The sequence below is a fragment of the Emydura macquarii genome, unplaced genomic scaffold (genome assembly GCF_026122565.2).
Source record: "Emydura macquarii macquarii isolate MOO-44397 ecotype Brisbane River unplaced genomic scaffold, CSIRO-AGI_Emac_v2 contig_1451, whole genome shotgun sequence".
In the NCBI taxonomy this organism is placed as follows: Eukaryota; Metazoa; Chordata; order Testudines; family Chelidae; genus Emydura; species Emydura macquarii.
Window position 1 is genome coordinate 7,378,483 of NW_027131588.1, and position 20,449 is coordinate 7,398,931.

General features: G+C 41.0%; 1 protein-coding gene across 1 annotated transcript in view; it reads left to right on the forward strand.

Annotated features, from left to right (window-relative positions):
* The window catches only part of ADAMTSL1 (ADAMTS like 1), a 611,419-nt gene that overhangs the window by 460,300 nt on the left and 130,670 nt on the right, over positions 1-20,449 (forward strand). Inside the window, exons 9-11 of the mRNA XM_067553131.1 lie at positions 1,273-1,430; positions 9,994-10,105; positions 15,140-15,278. Coding sequence (XP_067409232.1) covers positions 1,273-1,430; positions 9,994-10,105; positions 15,140-15,278 — 409 coding nt within the window. The remainder of the gene's footprint in view (positions 1-1,272; positions 1,431-9,993; positions 10,106-15,139; positions 15,279-20,449) is intronic.

The following is a 20,449-nucleotide window of genomic DNA, read 5'->3' on the forward strand; positions in this document are numbered from 1 at the left end:
CACTCAGGCGAGTGCTGAGGCTGCAGCTTTGACTGGCCTGTGGCAGGGACACAAGGCAAGGGCGTAAGGCTCTTTGCACTCTTCCCCTCCTCTTGCATGCCTATATAGTAGCCAGCCACTGTCTGCCCCATTTTCAGCAGAGGCACTGGAGAGGGATCAAAATGCCAGGGAGCCAAGTATGCTGTCCATGCTTTCATAGGAAAAAAAATACTGCAGAATTCTCTAACAATAGCCCCAAACGCTCATTGTGGGATAACTTGTAAGATGTAGCATTTTGGGCGATTACAAACTACTGTAGTCCTAAGGGTGGGTACAGCTTTCCAGCAGTGTAAACCCAGTAAGAGACAGTCACCGTTAACAGAGCATTAGTAATAGCACAGAGCTGAAAGGCAGAGGCAGTCACTCCAAAGTGCTTGCATCCTGGTACAATGGACTGGGCGTGTTTTGAAATTCCAGTGTGTGATCTGCTATTTACCTTGAGACAGCAGTAGGTACTTAATAATCTTTTTACTGCTGTTTAGATTTAGAGCTGTGAATAATGACCAGCAAATTACAGGTTATAAACTAGAACAAAAAATACATAACATTTTCTTAAAAGTCCAAATCCTCTGAAATACATACCTTTTAAGTGGACCTTTGGGTATTCCTGGCCTGCTCTACTGTAGTTGTTGTTCCTTTTCCTGTAAATGACTTTCCCCCTTCCCTTCATCCTGCCTTCTCTCCAAGCATACTTGCTCTTTCCCAAACTAGCAAATTTTTGCAATAGAATTAGACTTCATGGCAGCCAAAAGAGGAAATTTTTAGAGAACAGGGAGTCTGTAGAAGAAAGAGAGAAGAGGCCGATCCAGGTTCTTTTTTATTTTGGAATGTGACGTTGCCGGAGTGAAGATTTGGGACAGTGGGGCACGTGAGTCACTAGGTTGAGATTTGGATTTGAATCACTGAGCATAATGCCACTTACTCAAATTTGTCCTGGCCAACTGCTCTTTTCCCATCCTCCCTGCGCCTGTCGTGACAGAGGGGCATCCAGGCCAAACCTGAGTAGCTCTGCAATTCTGTGTGCAAAGTTGCAATCAGGTTTGGCCAGTCCCAATGCCAGACACGCAAATCTGGTGGGCAGGACCCCCCTCACCACCACCCCCTTGAGATGTACTGAGTGCGCATTGATTAACCTGGGCTTGACTATTTATTACACTCCATCCCCACGGTGGTATTATTTTGTAACTGTCATGTGCTCGCCTGCTCTGGGTCACCTCTGTTTGTGTTTGTCAGATTTGGAAACCAAGACTCTCCAAGGTGTGAAGGGCGAAAACAGCCTCAGCTCCACAGGCTCCTTCCTGGTGGACAATTCTAGTGTCGACTTCCAGAAGTTTCCGGACAAGGAGATACTGAGAATATCTGGGCCTCTCAGTGCAGATTTCACAGTCAAGGTGAGGTGGAGGCTCAAACATGGCTTTGTAAAAACAAAAACCCAAAGTGAAACCTGGTTGGTGCAGCAAAAAGACCAAGGGGGTTTTTCCTAGACAGCATCCTTTGCCAGAAAGTGTTTAAATCTAGGGCCTCAAGCAGGCTGTTTCCTGCATCATGTGTGAATTTCTTGATAGCCAGGATGATAAAAGTTTCATTGGAAGTTCTTTGGGAAGGAGAATGAGTTTATGGAAAGGAACACACATGCCATGTTTGTCTTAAACAGAAAAGATGGGCTAATGGCGAGATAAGGCAGATTACTCTCAATGGATGCTGTCTGGGGTAGGTATAAACTGAAAGCCAAGCATCTTACTTAGCTTGTGACATGAAAAAAGACTGAGGGGCCTGAGTTTTCACTCCATTGTGCTGTTTTTACACCCATGTAGCCCCACTGAAGTGTGAAATGGGTGTAATGGAGTAGAGAACTAGGCCCCAAGATAAGCAGGATGGCTTTGGTTGAGAAGCCATTGTATTGTTTGGAGGTTCTGTTTTGTGTTGCACTCGCAATAAGAATCAAGTTGTTTCCTCCCATTAGTGCTTTTCTGTTCTTCCAGGTAATAGAAAACACATTGCTGGAAGCAATGCACACATTCTGTAGGAAAAACGCACACACAAAACTGAACATTTGGGGATTAAAATAAAATAAAATAAAACAAAACCTTTTTTCGGTAGGTCAGAGGGACCTAAAATATTTCATCCATAAAACTGTAAAACTTGTACCTTGTCCAGGACTCCATAAATGTTTTCATCATGGGACATGAAGCCGGAGGACGTTTGATTGAAGCTAATGCTGATGACCTTGTGGCAGCTGGAAGTATGAATGGTGCATTGGGAAGTGTGATAGGTGATTGGACTGGATCGGAGCAGTGTACTGGAGCCCTGTCCTCAGTCTCTCTCTGCAGTGGCCTCTAATCCAGTCCAGATCCAGCAACCAAAAGTGTCTGGTGAACAAAGAGCCACAGGAAAACAAGCTGTAGTTATATCTTCCTCGTCAAAGGCAGGAATAGTTTAAAGAGCGCAGTTCAACCCCCAAAATGTCACCCCGTGGCACTGATTGAATACATCCAAACTAAAAAGACACTTCTCTATTCAAAATGTTTTTATATTTTTTAAAAAATCCTGTCCTGTTTTGCAAATTACACCCTCACTTATAAAAGCCAAAATAATGTTAGATCTGATTTATTTTTCATTATTTACCAGTGGTTGGGAATTTCATTCAGCGAGAACAATTGAAATATAATAGCTGGAAGCAGTGTGGTACAGAGCACTGAACTGAGCATCAGGAGAGCTGGATTCTGTTCCAGGCTCTGCCACTGTTTGGTTGTGTGATGCTGGACAAGTCCCTTCACCTCTCCGTGCCTCCATTTCCCCATCTGTAGAATGGAGATAATAAATCTTGCCTTCCTTTTATAAAGCACTTTGAGATCCATGGATGAAAAATGCCATACAAGAGCAAAGTGGCGTTATTATTTTGCAAATACTTCGCTTCTAAAATCTGCTTCGACTTGTCATTGACTGTAATAGAAATTTTGCCATTGATTTCAATGGAAGGTGTCCAGGGTCTCTAGTCCATATTGCTCTCAGGTGTTCCCTAGCACCGTGCTGCTATGTATGGAATCCAATTGTACCAGGGGAAAGTTTTGGATTTTTCTATTTACAACTTACTCATTTGGAATTAAAAACAAATTCAGGGAAATGTTTCTATTGGTCTGGGGTTATGTAAAGACTTACTTCACAAAGCCGGCAGGTACATTTTTGGCCAAATTTGACTCCTCAATGTCCTTGTGATACAGTATGTAAAAGGGAGTCATTCAATGCAGAATAAGAAGTGAACAACATAAGGAGATTTTTGTTAAATGCTGATAACGTACATGGTGCTGCACAATACCCCCCAAAAATAGACAGGCTCTGTCCTCTTGTTTCACACAAGAAAATTATAGAGGCACGTTAGCCTCTCTCTCATTAAGATTGCATAGAAATTTGCATATGGGACCTGAACCAAAGCCACATAGAAGTCAGTGGGAATCTTTCCAAGGATTTCAATGGGCTTTGGATCGGGCTCTTAAAGCCAGAGTAAAATCCTTCTCATGTTTCAGTATTTAAATATGTAGACAATTTCAGTTTTTACTCACAGTAAATGTAAGAGCGAACTAGATGAACCTGTATTTAGCCAACAGATATCCTCCACTACAACAAACCCTGCCTTATTATTCTTTGCTATTTAATTAGTCCCTTATTTTTTTAATCTTTAGTTTCTGGATTTTCCTTTTGTTAGGCTTACCCTGAGACCACCTCTCCAGAAGGCAGAATATGCAAATGCAGGCATCCCCACACCAAACCAGGCTTGTCCACATCCTTTCCATATATGTGGAGCTAATGTATCCCTGAAAAGCCAATTAAAGGCCCTGCAGTGGCGGCAGCTAGCTTTCCTTGCAAAGGGGTGTCTTCACTTAAGTGTCCTGATTTACTTTCTTGGAAAAGCAATTCTTGTGCAAACAGAGCTAAGCAAAAATGTAATAAAAAGAGCTCTAGATGAGGGGTTTGTGGTCTCTTGAAACACTCCTAAAATCTTATTAGATTGGCTGCAAATGTTTTCATTTAGAAGAGTCAAGTTAGCAAACTTGATATAATCCCAGTTATGCAAACATTACATTCCCACTGGCTGAAAAACTGCTCGGCAGAAGTGAGAAACCAAAGGAGGGCTGACATTTGGACTTATTTACTGTTAGGTACTGATCACTCTGAATTGCAGGAAGCAACTGCATGCAAATCCTACTGGAGTTGTACTGAAATAATTGTTTTGGTTTCATTTACTTTGTAATAGTGAGTGGTATATTTGATTCCATAGGCCGTTGAAAGAGATGTGTGTGCTGTCAGCCACCCATCATCTGCTTTTGCAATTTGGTCATAAAACATAGGAATGGTTGGGAGAATTCAATGCAAACTCCAACTGCGTTTTTAAAGAATCCTGGTCACTAGCACTGAAGGAGGGAAAGCTTGGAGTTGTCCTAGCCGTTCAATGTTTGGATTTTAGTATTCATAATGGGTGAAACTTCTCACCCCTCTTCAGTGGCAAGCATGGGGTCAACGCTCCACTTAATTTCCACTTCAGCTTTTTCACCCTCCATCAGAAGCAACTGGTGGTCATACAGTGTGGGGAGCCAGTGGTTGCCACAACTTTGGTTGTTGGGAGAAATAGGGCTCTTGGAGAGCAGGGAAGAGCTGAGCAGACCGGGGGTATGTCTACACTGAAATTAGACACCCATGGCTGGCCTGTGGCAGCTGACTCAGGCTCGCAGGGGTCAGGCTATGTGGCTGTCTAATTGCGGTGTAGATTTCCGAGCTAGGGCTTCAGCCTGAGCTCTGGGACCCTCTTTTCTCACAGGGTCCTAGAGCCTGGGCTCCAGCCCAATCCTATAAGTCTACACTGCAATTAAACAAACCCATAGCCCGAGCCCTGTGAGCCTGAGTCAGCTGGCACAAGCCAGCCACAGGTTTTTAATTGTAGTGTAGACCTACCCTGACGGTCCAAAGAGGGAGAGCGGCTGAATGATTGGGTGGCTCCAGTAATAGAGGAACAAAGCAGACCAGCCAGCTCCATCAGGTATGGAAATCTCTAGGGGTATGGCTACACTGCAGTGAAAGCCCAGAGTTTGAATTCAGGCTCCAGCCCAGCCCCTCTTCCATCTTCACACAATCACGCTAGCCCAGGCTCAGACACAGGGTCCCCACATTCATTTGCACATTGATTCTTAGCTTGGGGAAGTCAAACAGTCGTCTGAACCTGATAGCTTTTTATTTTAGATTTGTAGAAAGCTTGGGTTCAAAGACACTTTAATTAAATAATCACTTTTAATAGTCGCACTATTGATCTTGCTTCAACCAGATTTAATTCTCATGCTTGGTCCCTTGTTTCTAGTGAACAAAGGCTAACACCACTACGAAGATACTGTACTTGGTCCCTGGTCAGTAGTGGGTACCTACTATCATTTTATGGTGACTCCTGTGGCTCATTAAGAAGTGGCATTGACAGGCACCAGAGGGAGCTCTCCTCTGTCAGTTGGTCCAACTCAGGGGACCTTTAAAACTAAGGGAAGTTAAGGCCAAAAATAGGCTGGGAAAGTAATCCTTGGGGCTCAGAGGCCATGTGTTCCTTTTTCCAAGGAACGAAAAAGATGGGTTTAAAGGAATCTAGTTCTGTTATATACTATTCAGTTGAAAGCCTTCAGCATTTCTATTTATTTAGTCTGTTGTGTTTATTATTTTATTTTAAATGATCCTCTTAAATTGCTTCTCCTATCATATGTATACATATACAAATCCATATAGCATAACAGCAACTAATCTCTTACACACCCTAGCTCTCTTTAACTGTAAAGTATTATTAGATATAATTAGAAATATTAAAGCAATGTAACCATAGAAAGGAAAGTATTATACAACAGAGTCATGCCATTTTTGTTTTTATTAATATAAAAAAGTCAAAAACATATATGTCAGATGTGGCTTGTTTCTCCCCTCCCCCCTTATATATTATTTAATATAAGGCTTTGATGTTCAGTTAAGACATCAAACTTGATGGTTTGGAATTGGCACTTGCAGAAGATTCTGTGATTATGATGCAGAAAAATCCTTCAGGTCTTTTATGATAGGGAAGGTGGTGATTGAGTTAGATCATAATGTACCAGATCAAACTTCACAAGACAAAAGATAGTGCAGAATGATGCAGCTCTGGGTTGGATTATACATAAAAAGCGCACGCTCATACGCGTGTGCACACACAAATCCCATAAAGACTCTGGACATTTTATTAGAATGCAGCTATCATTACCTGATCATGCATCGTACACTGACAGCTACCTAATGGGCAGAAAAGGATGAATTAATAATGCCTGCTGATTAAACGGTACAACTGCTGATGTAAATTTAGTACAATCCTGGAGGTCAGATTACTGTGATCTATAACAGACAAAAATAGATTGCAGAGCCACACACTGCAAAAACCAAATAGTTTGGGGTGGAATGATGTAGACTAATTTTGTTCTGATGACTGAAAGGACAGCTCAGCACCATGTAAAGGAAAACCCAAATATTTCAGTCTGCTGATAGTCGCTACAGAAGAGTAATTTGAAAATGTAATTATTCCAGAACGCAGTTAATTTTGGGCTTTAAATGTTAGGGTATTTGTGGGTTTCCATTCAGGACCCTGCAGTTTTTCCCAAATCAATATTGTATTTTATCAAAGTCAAAATGCAGCTACTCCTCAGGGAATTGAACAGCCTGTGCCTCTGTGTACACACATGCTATAGCATGTGCACCACTTTGATAAATGATTTACAAAAACTCTTTTAAAAAACAAAGAAATGTGGGATAAGAATTAATTACTGGGGCCCTTCCTTCCTCTCTGCCTTGGAGGGAAAAAAATCAATCAGAAATGACTGTTTGCAAAAGAGGAAGTAAGTTGATTCCCCTTGGGCAGATGTGAGCACATGCATTCTACCAAATCTTTCCAAAACAAACTGGTAGTCTTCTGTTATGGCTTGGTTCTGAAAGGTGCTGAGCACTTATCTGCCATGCTGAGCTTCCCACCCCATTCCCACTGACTTCAATGGGAGTTGAGGGCACTCAGCAGCAGGCGTGGGGTGCTCAACCTACCTAAGCACAGAGCTAGCAGGATTAAGGACAGTGCTAGTAGTCCAGCAGGACCTAAGTTCTTTTACCATCTCAGCCACTGTCTGGTCTCGATAATGCTATTCACTTATTCAGCATTGTGTACCATTATGAAGTTGGGAAATACCGTTTTCTCCATTTTGAGACTCAATGATATCCCCAGGATCCCATCAAATCAGCATCAGTTCAAAAGTTTCTTCTTATTATTGTTTTAAAAGATACACAAGACTTTGCCTCCGCTTCTCAGGGTGGTGGCTGCTCCCATTGGCAAGGCAAAACCTAGGAGAAGGATGTGTGGGCTACTGGAGATGGGACAAGTTCACAAGTTTCCTAGTCTTCCAGTTTGGAGTGTGTGGGTTGGGATTGGCCCTGTGCAACAATCTGAATTGTCTCCTGAGCATTTGATGTGCTACAGAGCCAGCACATGTTATTTTCTAGGTCTTGCCTGGGTTAGACAACCACTGATATTTTCTGCTGGATCAAACCTTTAGCTTTAATAAATTGTCAAACAAAATTCAAAAAACGTTGTTGCATGGAATCAGTATACACTCTTCTTCCTATGCTTATAGTACTCAACAGAGAAAATAAACAGTGGCTTGTCTGATTCTTTCACCTGACTCATTTAGTATCATTCAGTTCGCATCTGTAGCTCATTGTAGTTCCTTTGTACCCATGTGGTTGTCATGGCTGTGTGGGTAATTTCCACCTAGCTCTGGAAAAGATCCGCATCTGCCTTTTCTCTGTGTCAGATCAGAGAGACAATCACAGACACACAGGAATAATCTTTGGGGAGATGGGTTACTATGTCTTTCTGATTTTTGATGTGAAACCCTTTTTTTTCCTCCCCTTTCACTAAGCCCAGTGCAATCTCTCTTCTCATTTATCACTTTCCACCTAAGACCGTACAGCTGAGCAGATCTTTTTGGTTTAAGCATTAATGCTGATCTTTAAAATAAAGAGGAAAAGTAAATTCTCCCCCAGTGAATTTTGTTTCTGTATGTTCAGATCAGAGACCATCTCTAATGGCTTCCAGTATGATACGGCACTTGTCCCAGGAGCATGCAAGGCTCTTGTGAACTAGAAAGGTCTTTCTGAGGATTGTGATTAATGGACCATCCCAGCACAAGGAATTAGATATCCTGTTTCTGACATACAGAACTAAATGATATGAATCCATACAAGAGGCCTCACATTTGCTGAGGAACCTGTATTGCTACAGCTGTATTTTTTCTGTTGGGAATTTGCATCGGTGTTTACTCTAATTAGAAGAGACCAGCATACTCTCAGTGGACCAGAACTCTTGTGGCCCCCAACATATCCTGCAGCATTTCCATTTTATTCCTTCTCCTTTCATGCAGTTCAAGATTTGCTGTGATTTGTTATCATGTTTCTGTCCATCTACAAGAGAGGGAGAAACCCACAATAGACTATGCTGTTTAACTTGATTTGTCAATTTTTTCATTCTCATTTTTCTGACTAGTCCCTTTCCCTTTGTTGGTGCTTCTCAATTTTTGGAGGGCAAAATAAAGACGGAGTTAAAAACAATTAGAGCCCAAAAGATTAAGATCAGGGCAACTGGTTGACTATATGGGGAGAGAGAGAAGGAGAGTAAAACATTTAAAACTAGTCTGGATAAAGCACTAGAAAACTCACTTCTTTAAAATATCTTGCACTGGTGAGGGGAAGGACTAAATGACCTAATCAGCCATCTCCATTTCTGACTTGTGGGTCAGATTCTCCCCTGTGCTGTATCCCCTTTGCACCACTGGTGCAGAGCAGTCCTAACAACACTGACATATCTGGTCCTGGCAAAAACACCCAGCCTAGGGGGATTCTTTAGCAGCTCCCATACTACCTCCCTTCCAGCTGCCAGGGTAAGCAGCATCACTGGAGGAAAGGAAGAGGGGCCAGGGCTTCCCTGTGCCCTACAGACCCAGTCACTCAGGCACTCTGCCTTATGCCAGGAGACCAGTCCTGCACATAGATCACCTAGGATGGGGGAAGAAGCACAAAGAATGACTTTAACACACGCACACCCCTCCTGAGTGTCAGTATATGCACCTTGGCCACAACCAAGAACCCAAACCTGTAATTAAAAATGCAATGAGATCCTAAGTAGGATTCTAAGCTGTATGTGGAAATTCAAAATTAAATTAAATAAAAGGACTAGTTTATAATAAATAACAGCACCACAGTAAAGAAAGAGAATATGAATGCATTACAGACAGAATAAGAGAGACTCCTGGCCCAGTGAAAAATTAGATCTGCCTGAAAGCTTTAGTTTAGTTGAAATATTTTGCTTCCTTCCAAATATTAAAGTAGCACTGATAGTTACATCTTTTCTCTTTATCTGCAGGGTTTCTCTCGGGTACAATCTACTATCTTTCTTTCTATGCTAGAGCAGTATTTGGCTTTTCATTGTCTTGAAGCCACTCCCCTTCTTAAGAATGTAACCCACATTGGAGAGAGGCAGGGGAAAGGTGTCTTGTTTTAAATCAATAAATTCCAGTGGATGATTTCCTGGTGGTGTAAAGTTCAGTCCATATCCTCTGTGTGTGATAGCACTCCATAAAGTTATCCAATAGCAATAACCCTTCTATTTCTTCAGCATTACAGCACACAGACTTTAAAACACCATGGACCCAGCTCGCTAACAGTTTATATGAGTGCAATTTCTGGCAATGATGCAGTCTGAATTCCAAGAGGCAACATTCTATTTGTGCCTCTTGGTTTTTAATTACAAAATGCCTCTGGTATTTGATGTAATGCATAGTATTTACAAGATCCTTACGGCAAAATGAGTGTTTGTGTCACAAACCCTGGCAGCTTTACCAATGGCTATGACATCTTTTTCAGGTCCGCTACGCTGGTGCCACTGACAGTGCAGTTCAGTTTATCTTCTATCAGCCCATCATTCACCGATGGAGGGAAACTGATTTCTTTCCTTGTTCAGCATCCTGTGGAGGAGGTACTATATCACCACTGCGTATTTTCCTGTCACTTCCGTGATAGTAGTCTGTGTTTTTTGAGCAAAAGGTCCTAAGTTCTGTTGTTGCTGAAACCTTGAAGTCCCTGTGGCTGGGGTGAATGATTCAGCGCCAGTGGTGTAAAGCTGATGTGCTGGTTACTGTTTATAAATTGTACAGTGAGTTGCTTGACCCTGCTTTCTATATAATACCAGTCTCCGGGAAGCCGTCTTGTGCTGCATTGTTACATTGCAGCGTTGTGTGCTCCCCAAGCTACACGTTTCAGCTGGTGTTATTTATATGATGATTTTACAAGTTACACATCTCTTTACACATCACTAACCATCCAAACCATCAGTTTGTCCCAGTTCCCTAACTTGTTGTTCTGTCACTTCCTCATATTTATTTTGGGTACCAGTGTCAGGGTGTCTGGAATGGCTCATGACTGTGAGTGCCTACCTCAGGGCAGACTGCTAAGAAACAGGACACAAACCCCAAAGTGGTTGTGTGATCTAAGCTTAGATTTCACCAACCAAGTATCTAGTGTGAACTCCTCAAGCACTGTAACAGCTGTAACATGGAGTCACAGACAGTCCCCGTAGGTATTCTGGTCTATCTTGCCACCCAGGCAAACTTGCCTTGTCCGATGTTCCCTTACACCAAAAATCACAATATTCAGGCTACTCTCAGTCCCAAAGGACCTTACCCCAGGTCAGTTGTACCCCAGATCTCACACCAAAGACAATGCTTGTAGCCAATCCTATAATAAACTATCTACAGATTTACTAACTAGGAAAAGAAATGAGTTCTTTACAAGGTTAAAGCAGGTAAACATACACACACAAATGAGTTAGTCATAAGTTCCAAAAAGTAATAGAAGCTGCTGTGATGTGCAAGCTCTATAAGTCCTTCAGGGCTAACCCAAGCAAAAGCAACTTGGGGATCCCTTGCTTATGTTTCCAGCTATGCATTTGTCATTTTTCAGTGAGGTCTGGGGCCTTGGCATGAGGTGGTATCTGGCCTGCCAGTGTCACAATTAGCATTCCAGGCACTGGTCTGTGAAGGTATTTCCCTAGTTTGTACTAAGACATAATGGTGTATCTGGATTTTGACAAGTTTCCTATCTGCTTATGCCAAATGCTCACTTCAGTAAATGCCAGAAGTTATGGGATATTTAGCATACGTGAACAGGATTATGGTATAGGCCAATTTAGGTTATATAACTGTTATAGTGTTTGTGCTTAATGTTATTGGTGCTTAATGCATACTTATATAAATATGTATGTATATATGATGTGTGTGTGTGTGTATATATATATATATATATAATATGTTGCGGATAATACATGTTGTATATTAGTCAACAGCTACTGCACCACTCTTCCCCTGCTGAGGGCCTACGGCTGTGACTGGAGAAAATGGAGCATAGCCAGGGACTTCCTTTGTCATGCTGAGCTCTGAGTGCTCTGTTGGGCTCCCTTAGAGCTGTTATTCCTGGGACCAGTGTGCCATTCAGCCGGCCCAGAATCTTGGGAGTGCAAAGGCTTTCTTTGCTGTCCCTTTCCAAAGCTGTACTACGCACGCCTCAGCCAGAGCTGAGGATATGAGCCTTTGTATGCAAGGAATCTTTACAATTGGTTTATCTTTCTTCTTTGGGGCTCTTTGAGTTTGTACTTGACAATATTTGGTAACTGACTTGCCTTTGCCTTTCAACCCTCCTGATGAAGGCAGAAAAATCCATGTTCCTGGCAAGATGCTCTCCAGATTCCTGACTCTGGAACAACTGAAGAAGAGTCTGGGAATGCACTCTGTTGGATGGCTTTTGCCCAGTGCATCCTGGGCCAGGGAGCTGGGGAAGTTAGACTGTTCTGTGTTGATTCTCTTAATCAGTGCACACGTGATCAGTTATGTACCTTGATATCAAGCCTCAGGGCTTTAATTCAAGGAATTCCCAGTAACCTGCTCGTGTCTGATTCAATCTTTTCCCAATCTGAAGACCAACAATGCAAAAAAAATGGAGGGGGGTCAAGACAAGCTGACTTCAGTACATGATATTATGTAGCAATGTCATCATGACCCATGTGGTGATATCAGAATGGAAATCTTGCAGTTTTACTACTTTTGTGTTCTTCTCATAGTTTTCTACACTGCATTCATGCAAAACTAATTTATAAAGTTGATTGTCACAACTGTTTATAATTAGGTACCAAAAGGTGTAAATCCTTGCTGGCCAATTTACTAAACAGTTTTGAGGGCAGCCTCTTCTCTACGGAGGACAAGAATTCCACAAAAGAGAGAGTCAGCACAGTTGCTGATGCTGCTATAAAAGAAATGAGGAGTATAAATGGTGGGGAAGGAGGACAGGATGAGAATCACCATGAGGAACATCATTAGCTTGGGGAACTCTAGGAGCACATGAGAAACAGTAGCAATGACCACATCAGTATTCACAAGTTATCAGTCGTCCCTTTATTGCAAATCTTATTATGCAGGTAATCAATGCCAATGCCAGTTATAGGTATGTAACTGAAGATGGAGAGGAACTATAACATGTCCATCATTAATGTTTACGTACTCACATCCCCAAGGGCACCATAGAAATGGGTGTATCTCTTAACAGATGGTCATCTGGGGACTGTCTCTTGATGAGTTCTCCCTCCCGTGTTATCCTGTGTTACATTCACACCTGTAACCCTTATGCATAAGTATTAGGGTGCCCCACTTTGCAGAGGCTATCCTCTTATTCCCCTTATCTTCATTAACATTTACATCAATAAGTTCCCATGGTAACTTTGTAATCAATACAGAATTTCCCATCATGTTACAATAAGGCGTCTTGCAATAATGACAGGCATATCTTTGTGGCTTATTTTCCCATCAGCTATTAACACATCTTTTACAATAATCATCTTTTACAAAACTTTACTGTTACAAGGTTACCCTGGGTCAACTAGTCATCTCAGCTTCTTTCAGACCTAAGGTCTGATATGGCTACGCTGAAATTTGGCAGGCCTCAGGCTTGTAGACCTTGCTTTACTGCCTTATCTTACTTATAGATCTAACATACTCATACCAATCGTGCAGGGGACTGGACTAGAAGACATCTCAAGGTCCCTTCCAGTCCTATACTTCTATGGTTCTACGATACTTATCAATCCTAGACCTCTATAATACTATCTTACATACTCCTATTCTCATACCTACAACTTAAATCTATTCATCACACATTGATTACATATGGGTTAATTACAGCAATAGATAATACAATTCAATGAATATCTAAGCTAATTAGATATGTAGTCAAATCAAAAGGAACTTGGTGAAAAGAAAATATGCAAATTCCCTGAAGTGCCAGTACAGTGTTGGCCACATACTGTGTTACTGAGTTGTTAAGAGTCTGAGGTAAACATTTCAAAAGCATCCAAGTACTTTAGGAGCCTAAGTCCTATTTTCAAAAGTGACTTAGGCACTTAAGCGTCCCATTTTCAAAGTACCTACATCACGTTTGTAAATGGGACTTAGGCTCCTAAATCCCATAGACATTTCTGAAAATTTTATCCCGATCCAAAGCCCACTGAAAGACTCACTTTGACGTCAGTGCATTTTGGATCTGGCTGTTACTGAAAAACACTTCTGCTGCAGTTTATTGAATACTGCATTGGTAAATCTTTAGCTAATGTAAAACTTCTTAAAATGAAACTAAAAATATGGTCTTGACTGCCTTCATATTTTAAATAATAGTTACAGATGTCAAGTACTGAGCTTTCAAAGTTCTGGCCTGCACATACATAGTAGCTTTAAGTAATGTCATAAAAATTGTTGTTTACAGTACATGTATTTAGGTGCTGCATGTGTTTCAGCACTTGCATGGGAGATTTCTTCTTCTTTCTTATTTTTGAACTATTTTTAAAAGAGTTGAAAATAAAACCACAATGTTATATGATCATAAGGTGAGTGTGGCAGCATTGCAGTTACAAACGAGAGGAAGGTTAGAGTGCAGACTGAAACCTTGGGAATGATACAGGATAGCGTACCAGCTAAAACTGTATAGCCTACTCTCCTTCATGTAAATGACCACTGAGGTGCACGGTTATCCTTTAAATGCGCCTAAATGCCCATTTGCACATGCAGTTTAGTCATAAGCTTTTGAAAACTGGGCTTTCTTGCCTTAATGAAGATTTCACTTACACTGTTTTTACACCAGCATAAATTAAATCAATTTTACACCTTAAAGGGAATATAGTCTTGTGACTAAGGTACTTGACTGCTACTCAAGGGATCTGGGTTCTGTTCCTACCTCTGCCATAAACTCACAGTGGTACCTTGGGCAAATTACTTAATTGCTCTGTGTTGGTTCCCTATCTATAAAAAAGATAAGTTTTTTGACTGTCTTACCTATTTAGTCTGCAGTTTCTTCAGGACAGGGACCGTCTGTTACTATCATTTATACATAGCTCATGGCGCTATGGAGTCCCCCAGTTTCAGTTAGGGTCTCTGGTTGCCACTGTAATACAAATAATAATTAGTAATAACAGTGCATGTCAGATCCAAATGAGACTTTTAGTCTTTAATTTATGTGCTTTTTAATATAATAATATGAATTAAGGAAAGCATAACTTACTTACCTTTGCATTGCTCATGAAATTATATTGCTCCTGTGGCTCTAAGTAAAATATATAAATACAATTTTAAAAGTGATATTTCATTAGTGTAGGCATTTGTGTGGGTTAAAGTGTTGTATGTGTTTATCTATAGATCTATTTATATGCATTGATCCCTATCTATCTCTAATAGATTTAATGGGTGATGTATGTGGGCAAATCTGTTTTATGAAGATTTTGGGAGACACCCAAACTTTTTATAAAATAAGTTTTTTAAATCTGGAGTAAAATTTAGTAGCCTGTTGTTACACTGGGGGGACACAAACATTTTGGATAATGTTTTACAAAACCCAGGTTTACTTGTATTTAATACATATATATAGAGAGAGAAACTCAGCTCAGATGCTCTGTCTTTTGATTCTTTGAATGTCACAGGTTACCAGCTGACATCTGCTGAGTGTTATGATCTGAGAAGCAACCGGGTGGTGACTGATCAATACTGTCACTACTACCCTGAAAATATCAAGCCAAAGCCAAAACTTCAGGAGTGCAACTTGGACCCTTGTCCTGCCAGGTCAGTCATCTCTTATCATTAGATGAGACCAGGCTTTACTTGAGCAAAATCAAAGATCCATTTGTTCCTCTTCCTGTTTGTTTATTGACCTGTGTAATATCTCTGCCTTTTTCTTGGGTAGTACACATTGGATAAAGTAAAATGGGTGCGTTTATCCCATGTACAGTGCAGAGAACAGTTTTAGAGATGGTTGTTTCTTCCCTCCAGATTACTTTCTGCCTCATTAGCTATTGTAAAGTGTGGGAAAACAAACTACCCATGATAATATCCTGTGATAACCACATGTCACTAAAAGCGTTGGTAAGATGATAACAAATCCTGAAAGGGAAAACATGCTGCTAGCAGTAGGTAGTCATCCATAGTGGATATTGGTTTGATGAGTATTACATTTTGCCTTTGCCCTACATTCAAAGCTGCCTGAACGGCTGGCAGTGGCTCTGCCGCATGTACACACTCTGGTATGCCAGGGTGTACAGAACACCCTAGCCCCTTTTCCTGCTCCAGCTGCAGAGAGGAGGAGGATGGTCTAGAGCCCTTATGGCTTCTTTGCACCACCTAATGATCCTTTGGTAGTGGGTAGTCCTCCCCATACCAGGTAAACTGGCTTTTGGCCTGGTTAGCGCCGACAGAGGAGCGCAAAATTGCTCTAACACCAGGTGACTCTGCCCCTTCTTGATCCCTTTAAAAAAAATGACATGAAGTCATTGGCATGGATCTTCACTACTGGGAAAACACTCAAGCTCCTACAGTCGTGGAGACATGTAGTGTTACACACTTGACAGAAAACCTGAAGTACCTTCTCTCTTATACCTTCTCTCTTACGTCTTGCAGAACCTTTGAAAAAGACTTAGGAGAACAAAACACTGATATTCTTAATGGTGTGACACATACTGGTATATAGCAGGAAATCCATAGTTAAAGTTGAAGTCTGTGGATTGCAGGTAATTTAAGTCAAGATAGAATTTGGTCTCCAACTTCCTTAAATTGTGCTGCCCTTTTGGTGAGAAGGCAGTGTGCAATGGTGTAGATGATGGACTTGATATTCTTGGCTTCTGTGCGTTTGTCACACCCATACACACAACCCCGGCTTTCAGTTGGTATTAATGTGAGCTCTGCGTGCATCTAATCTACAGGCAGAAGTTAGCTCATACTGTCTCAACCCTTATAACGGGTTATATTTAATTAGTAATGCATTAGTGGCAAAGGGAAATGAGCTGGGAAGCAGAAGGAAGTCATAGTACTGCAATCTCTCATTATTTCCTTGGTGATTCTTACAGATCCAGGAATAGACTACAGTGCCCAAAGCTTCAGTACAAGAAGCAGTATTATTTTGAAAAAAACCGGAAAGTTTAGAAATTAGCATAATATTGATGAATGCAGCCAAATTGAGAATAGATTATGGCACAAATTTCCAGAAAAGATTACGCTAATCCAAAGGCTGGCCATCTTTAGGAAACACTGCAAAACCTTCTTTGACAAAGTCTTTCCATCAGAACAAGAACGACACACAGTGTTAACACAATCTTTTGCCTGCCTTCTTCCCCCCCAATCAAAATAAACAAACAAACAAAAAAACCCTCACATTAACAAACAAATCTGAAAACCAAGCAAAAAAACATAACCATGCCCCAAGCAGAGGTTTTATACACCCCAAAGGGAGAAGAACCAGAGATTCCATGAAGTCCATTAGGGACTTTGCTATTGCTGTTGATTTTTACATAGAAGGTGCTCAGGTGAGCAGCAGTATAAAACCATCAATGGATTAGATAAAAGCAGACAGACTAAAATTGCCATATCTATCCCCCACCACCACCACCACACACACCCCGTGGATTTAATGTTCTCTTGTCTTTGGTTTTAAGGCAACATTCTTTGTGGGTTTTGTGGTCTGTGGTTTTTCACTGAGACAGTTACAATCTTCCTCATGTACGTTGTTGCAGAAGCAGAAGTTTGGGGGCATTCAGACTGTGGGAGAGGAGAGAATATGCACTATGCTATCACAAAGAAGGTGGGGCTTCATTAGGCGCTGTGAAAAAAAATCTTAGCAGATGCTGCTAATCATGCTCAGAAGTGAACTTTTCAGAGTTGAGGTTGCTTTCCTTAAGCCCAGCAAAGCTGGCATTCCTCAATGAGGACTGCATCCCTGCCAAGTTCTAAACATTGACTGCCTTCCAAAAATTTTTTTTGACTGAATTTATTTAAAATTGAGGTTAGAATGGTTGTCACAATAAGAAACCTGCAGCTTTTTTTTTCATTCTCCCAAAACACAAAAATAACTTAATCCGTGTTTTTTTTTTTTTTGGTGTGATTTTTTTTTTCCAAAACAGATTTTCCCAGGGAACACAGACCAACCATGGTCACATATTAGATCTAAAATATTTCAGAAATAGTGACCATGGAAAAACAGCAGGTTTTAATGGAAGTCCATTTTACAACCTCAAGTACTGTGAGTTAGGGGTGTGACTCCCAGCTCAAGGAAACACATTCAGGCTAGCTCTCACAGAGCTGGTGCACCAAAGAATGTATCCAAAGCTTCATGAGTGGCGGGGGTGGGGGAGGAGCGGAGCTCGCTGCCCTGAATCCATACCTAGTGTCTCTGATGGGCGTGTGCTCAGGTTGGCTAGCCCCTCTCGCCACCTTGCGCTGCTCTGGCTACTCTTTGTTCTTAGCATGTTAGTTTTATTTGAGCTAGTGTGGGTATGTCTGCTCGAGCTGGGAATCACACCACGGGCTCAAAGTACAGATATATCCTGGGAGGCGGAAGCAGCACTCACTATGAGATGATAATTTTACTTTGGCATTGATTTTAATAAACTTTTACCTGAGCTGTTCATTGTTTTTAAATTATTATTATTATTATTATTATTTTTAAATCCAGTTCTGGATTACAAATGTCTTTTCTCTGGCATTTACCCCATGGCTTTTTTTTTTTTTTTTTTTTTTTTTTATAAATAATCTGAAATCACACATGCACAAACAGATGGAGCAAAGAGAGGGGAAAAAACAACTTTTGGATTGATGTCAGGAAGAAATTTTTGTTTTGTCCTAGGCATATAACTAGGCAGAGCTGTTGACATAAAGACCCTGAGGGGGAGGAGAGTCATTCAGAAACAAAGCTATGCTGTCCTAGTGTACAGGGAGTACCAGAAATGACTCAATTTAGTGGAAGTGTCTTTACAGAATGCCAAGTTACTGACATTATTCTCAACCATGACTTTCTGGAGAACACAGAGACTCAGGAACCCTGACTCAAAATCAAGGACAGTCTCTGATAAGAGGATATTAAGATTCAAAAAGCTATAGCAAGAAAGGATGGTCTTGTAGTTAAATCATAGGAGAGGGAATCGGGATTTCTAGATTCTAATCTCTACCATGGATTCACTACACGAGTAGCTAAAACACAATCTCTATATGTTAATCTCTATATTCTAATCTCTACCCTGGATTCGCTATATGAGTAACTAAAACACCTAATATCTGTGCCTCAGTTTCCCAAGCTGTAAAAATGGGATAACAGGGAAGAATTCTCTCTCATGGCTGCTGTGAGGCTTAATTCATTAAGGTTTGCCAGGTGCTCATATGCTGTGGTGATGAGTGCCACAGAAAAGCTGATAAATGTAAGTGGTTTTGAAAAAAGAAATCAAGAGACTTTATTGTAGTGAAGTTTATGGCTGAATTCAGACTGAGAGGAAGGACAAGATTATTTTCTAATAATTGTGTTCCATCGTATTGGGGATTTACAGTGGATGTGGTTTGTTCCTCCGGCTCAGAGTTGAGGATCAGCGTGGAAAAGCTTATAGTGTCAAATCCTGTGCTGTACCTGCTCTGTGGCGAAATTCAGGACTCCAGTCTCTGAGGCTTTCATGAATGCTAAATTCATTGCAATCCTTTTTTAACTTTCCAAAACATTCACATGATGGAGAGCTTTTAGCTTAAAAAAAAAAACAAACAAAAAAACTTGATGGGAAGTTCAGGTGTCAACAATGGCCCTCCTGATGGCTGTACAAAATGACTCTCTTTTCTAATGACCGGAGAATGGAATTTTATTCCTGTTTGGAGAAAGAACGTCTGTTTGGACTTGACTTAACTGGGTGTGCTGTGGACTTGCTTATATCTTTGAGGTGCTGTAGGTAGAACAAACTATTCCTTTCATAATTCAAAGGCATTCTTCAAAACAGTGTTTATAACGGGAGTTGGAAAGGTTTTCATTTTACACACCATTCCAGGTCACTATTTAAAGCCCATGAATCCCCTACCATTTCCAGCACTGAAGTTGCATCTAGATTCCAACTTCCCAAGCTATCTCAGGTGAAATTCACTGCTGCACAAAACGTCTCTCTATCTACTCCATGATCTTATACCATTCCTGGTTCCTTTGTATCTGAACCTAGTCTCCTTTGAGTCATTTAAGCTCTACTTATGCCTTTATTGGGTGGTTAAAGTGATATGTACGGCTTTGTGCAGGTCCTCCACACCAAGATGAATTTCACTTATAAGCATTGTCTATATTCCCAGTGACAAGCCCCTGGCAGCTGGAGCACTTCATCAATTAAACCTGCTTAATTGACACTGGTAAAAATGCCAGAAGCCTGCTAGAGGCTTGTCTATATGGCTCTCACCAGAACTGGTGCTAACACCATTAGGAAATTTTGGAAGATTTACTGGTTCAGACATGGCCTTCAACACCTGGAGTCCTGAGGTCATTCCCAAACATGCCTTCTGTGTTTAGCATTCCCAGCAAAAATTGCAACAAACTATCTTCCTTTCGCATTCTGACTTATCATTTCTGTATGTGCATGTGCATGTATGTAGTATATGTAATATTAATTTGGCACACAGTCTATTAAGTGCCAAGCAGCAAAATGAACTTCAATGTTAAATAAGAATTTGTTGTCCCTATTTTTTTTAGTTGTAGCTGTTGTTAGCTTTTTAGTCATTACAAATCACAGCACATGAAAGCATTCCTAATATGTCATGACCATTCAGATCAAGCCAGAGTTCTTGGAAACCCATCAGAGCACAAGATCACATGGACTTTATAGTCCACTTCACTCTGTGATGATTTGATTGTCAAGGGCACTAGCATTTCTTCAGCAACAATAGAAGACATTTATGTGGTGACCCTTTGTGAATCTCATCAGAGAGGCAGCAGTGTTTCAGTATCATGAATG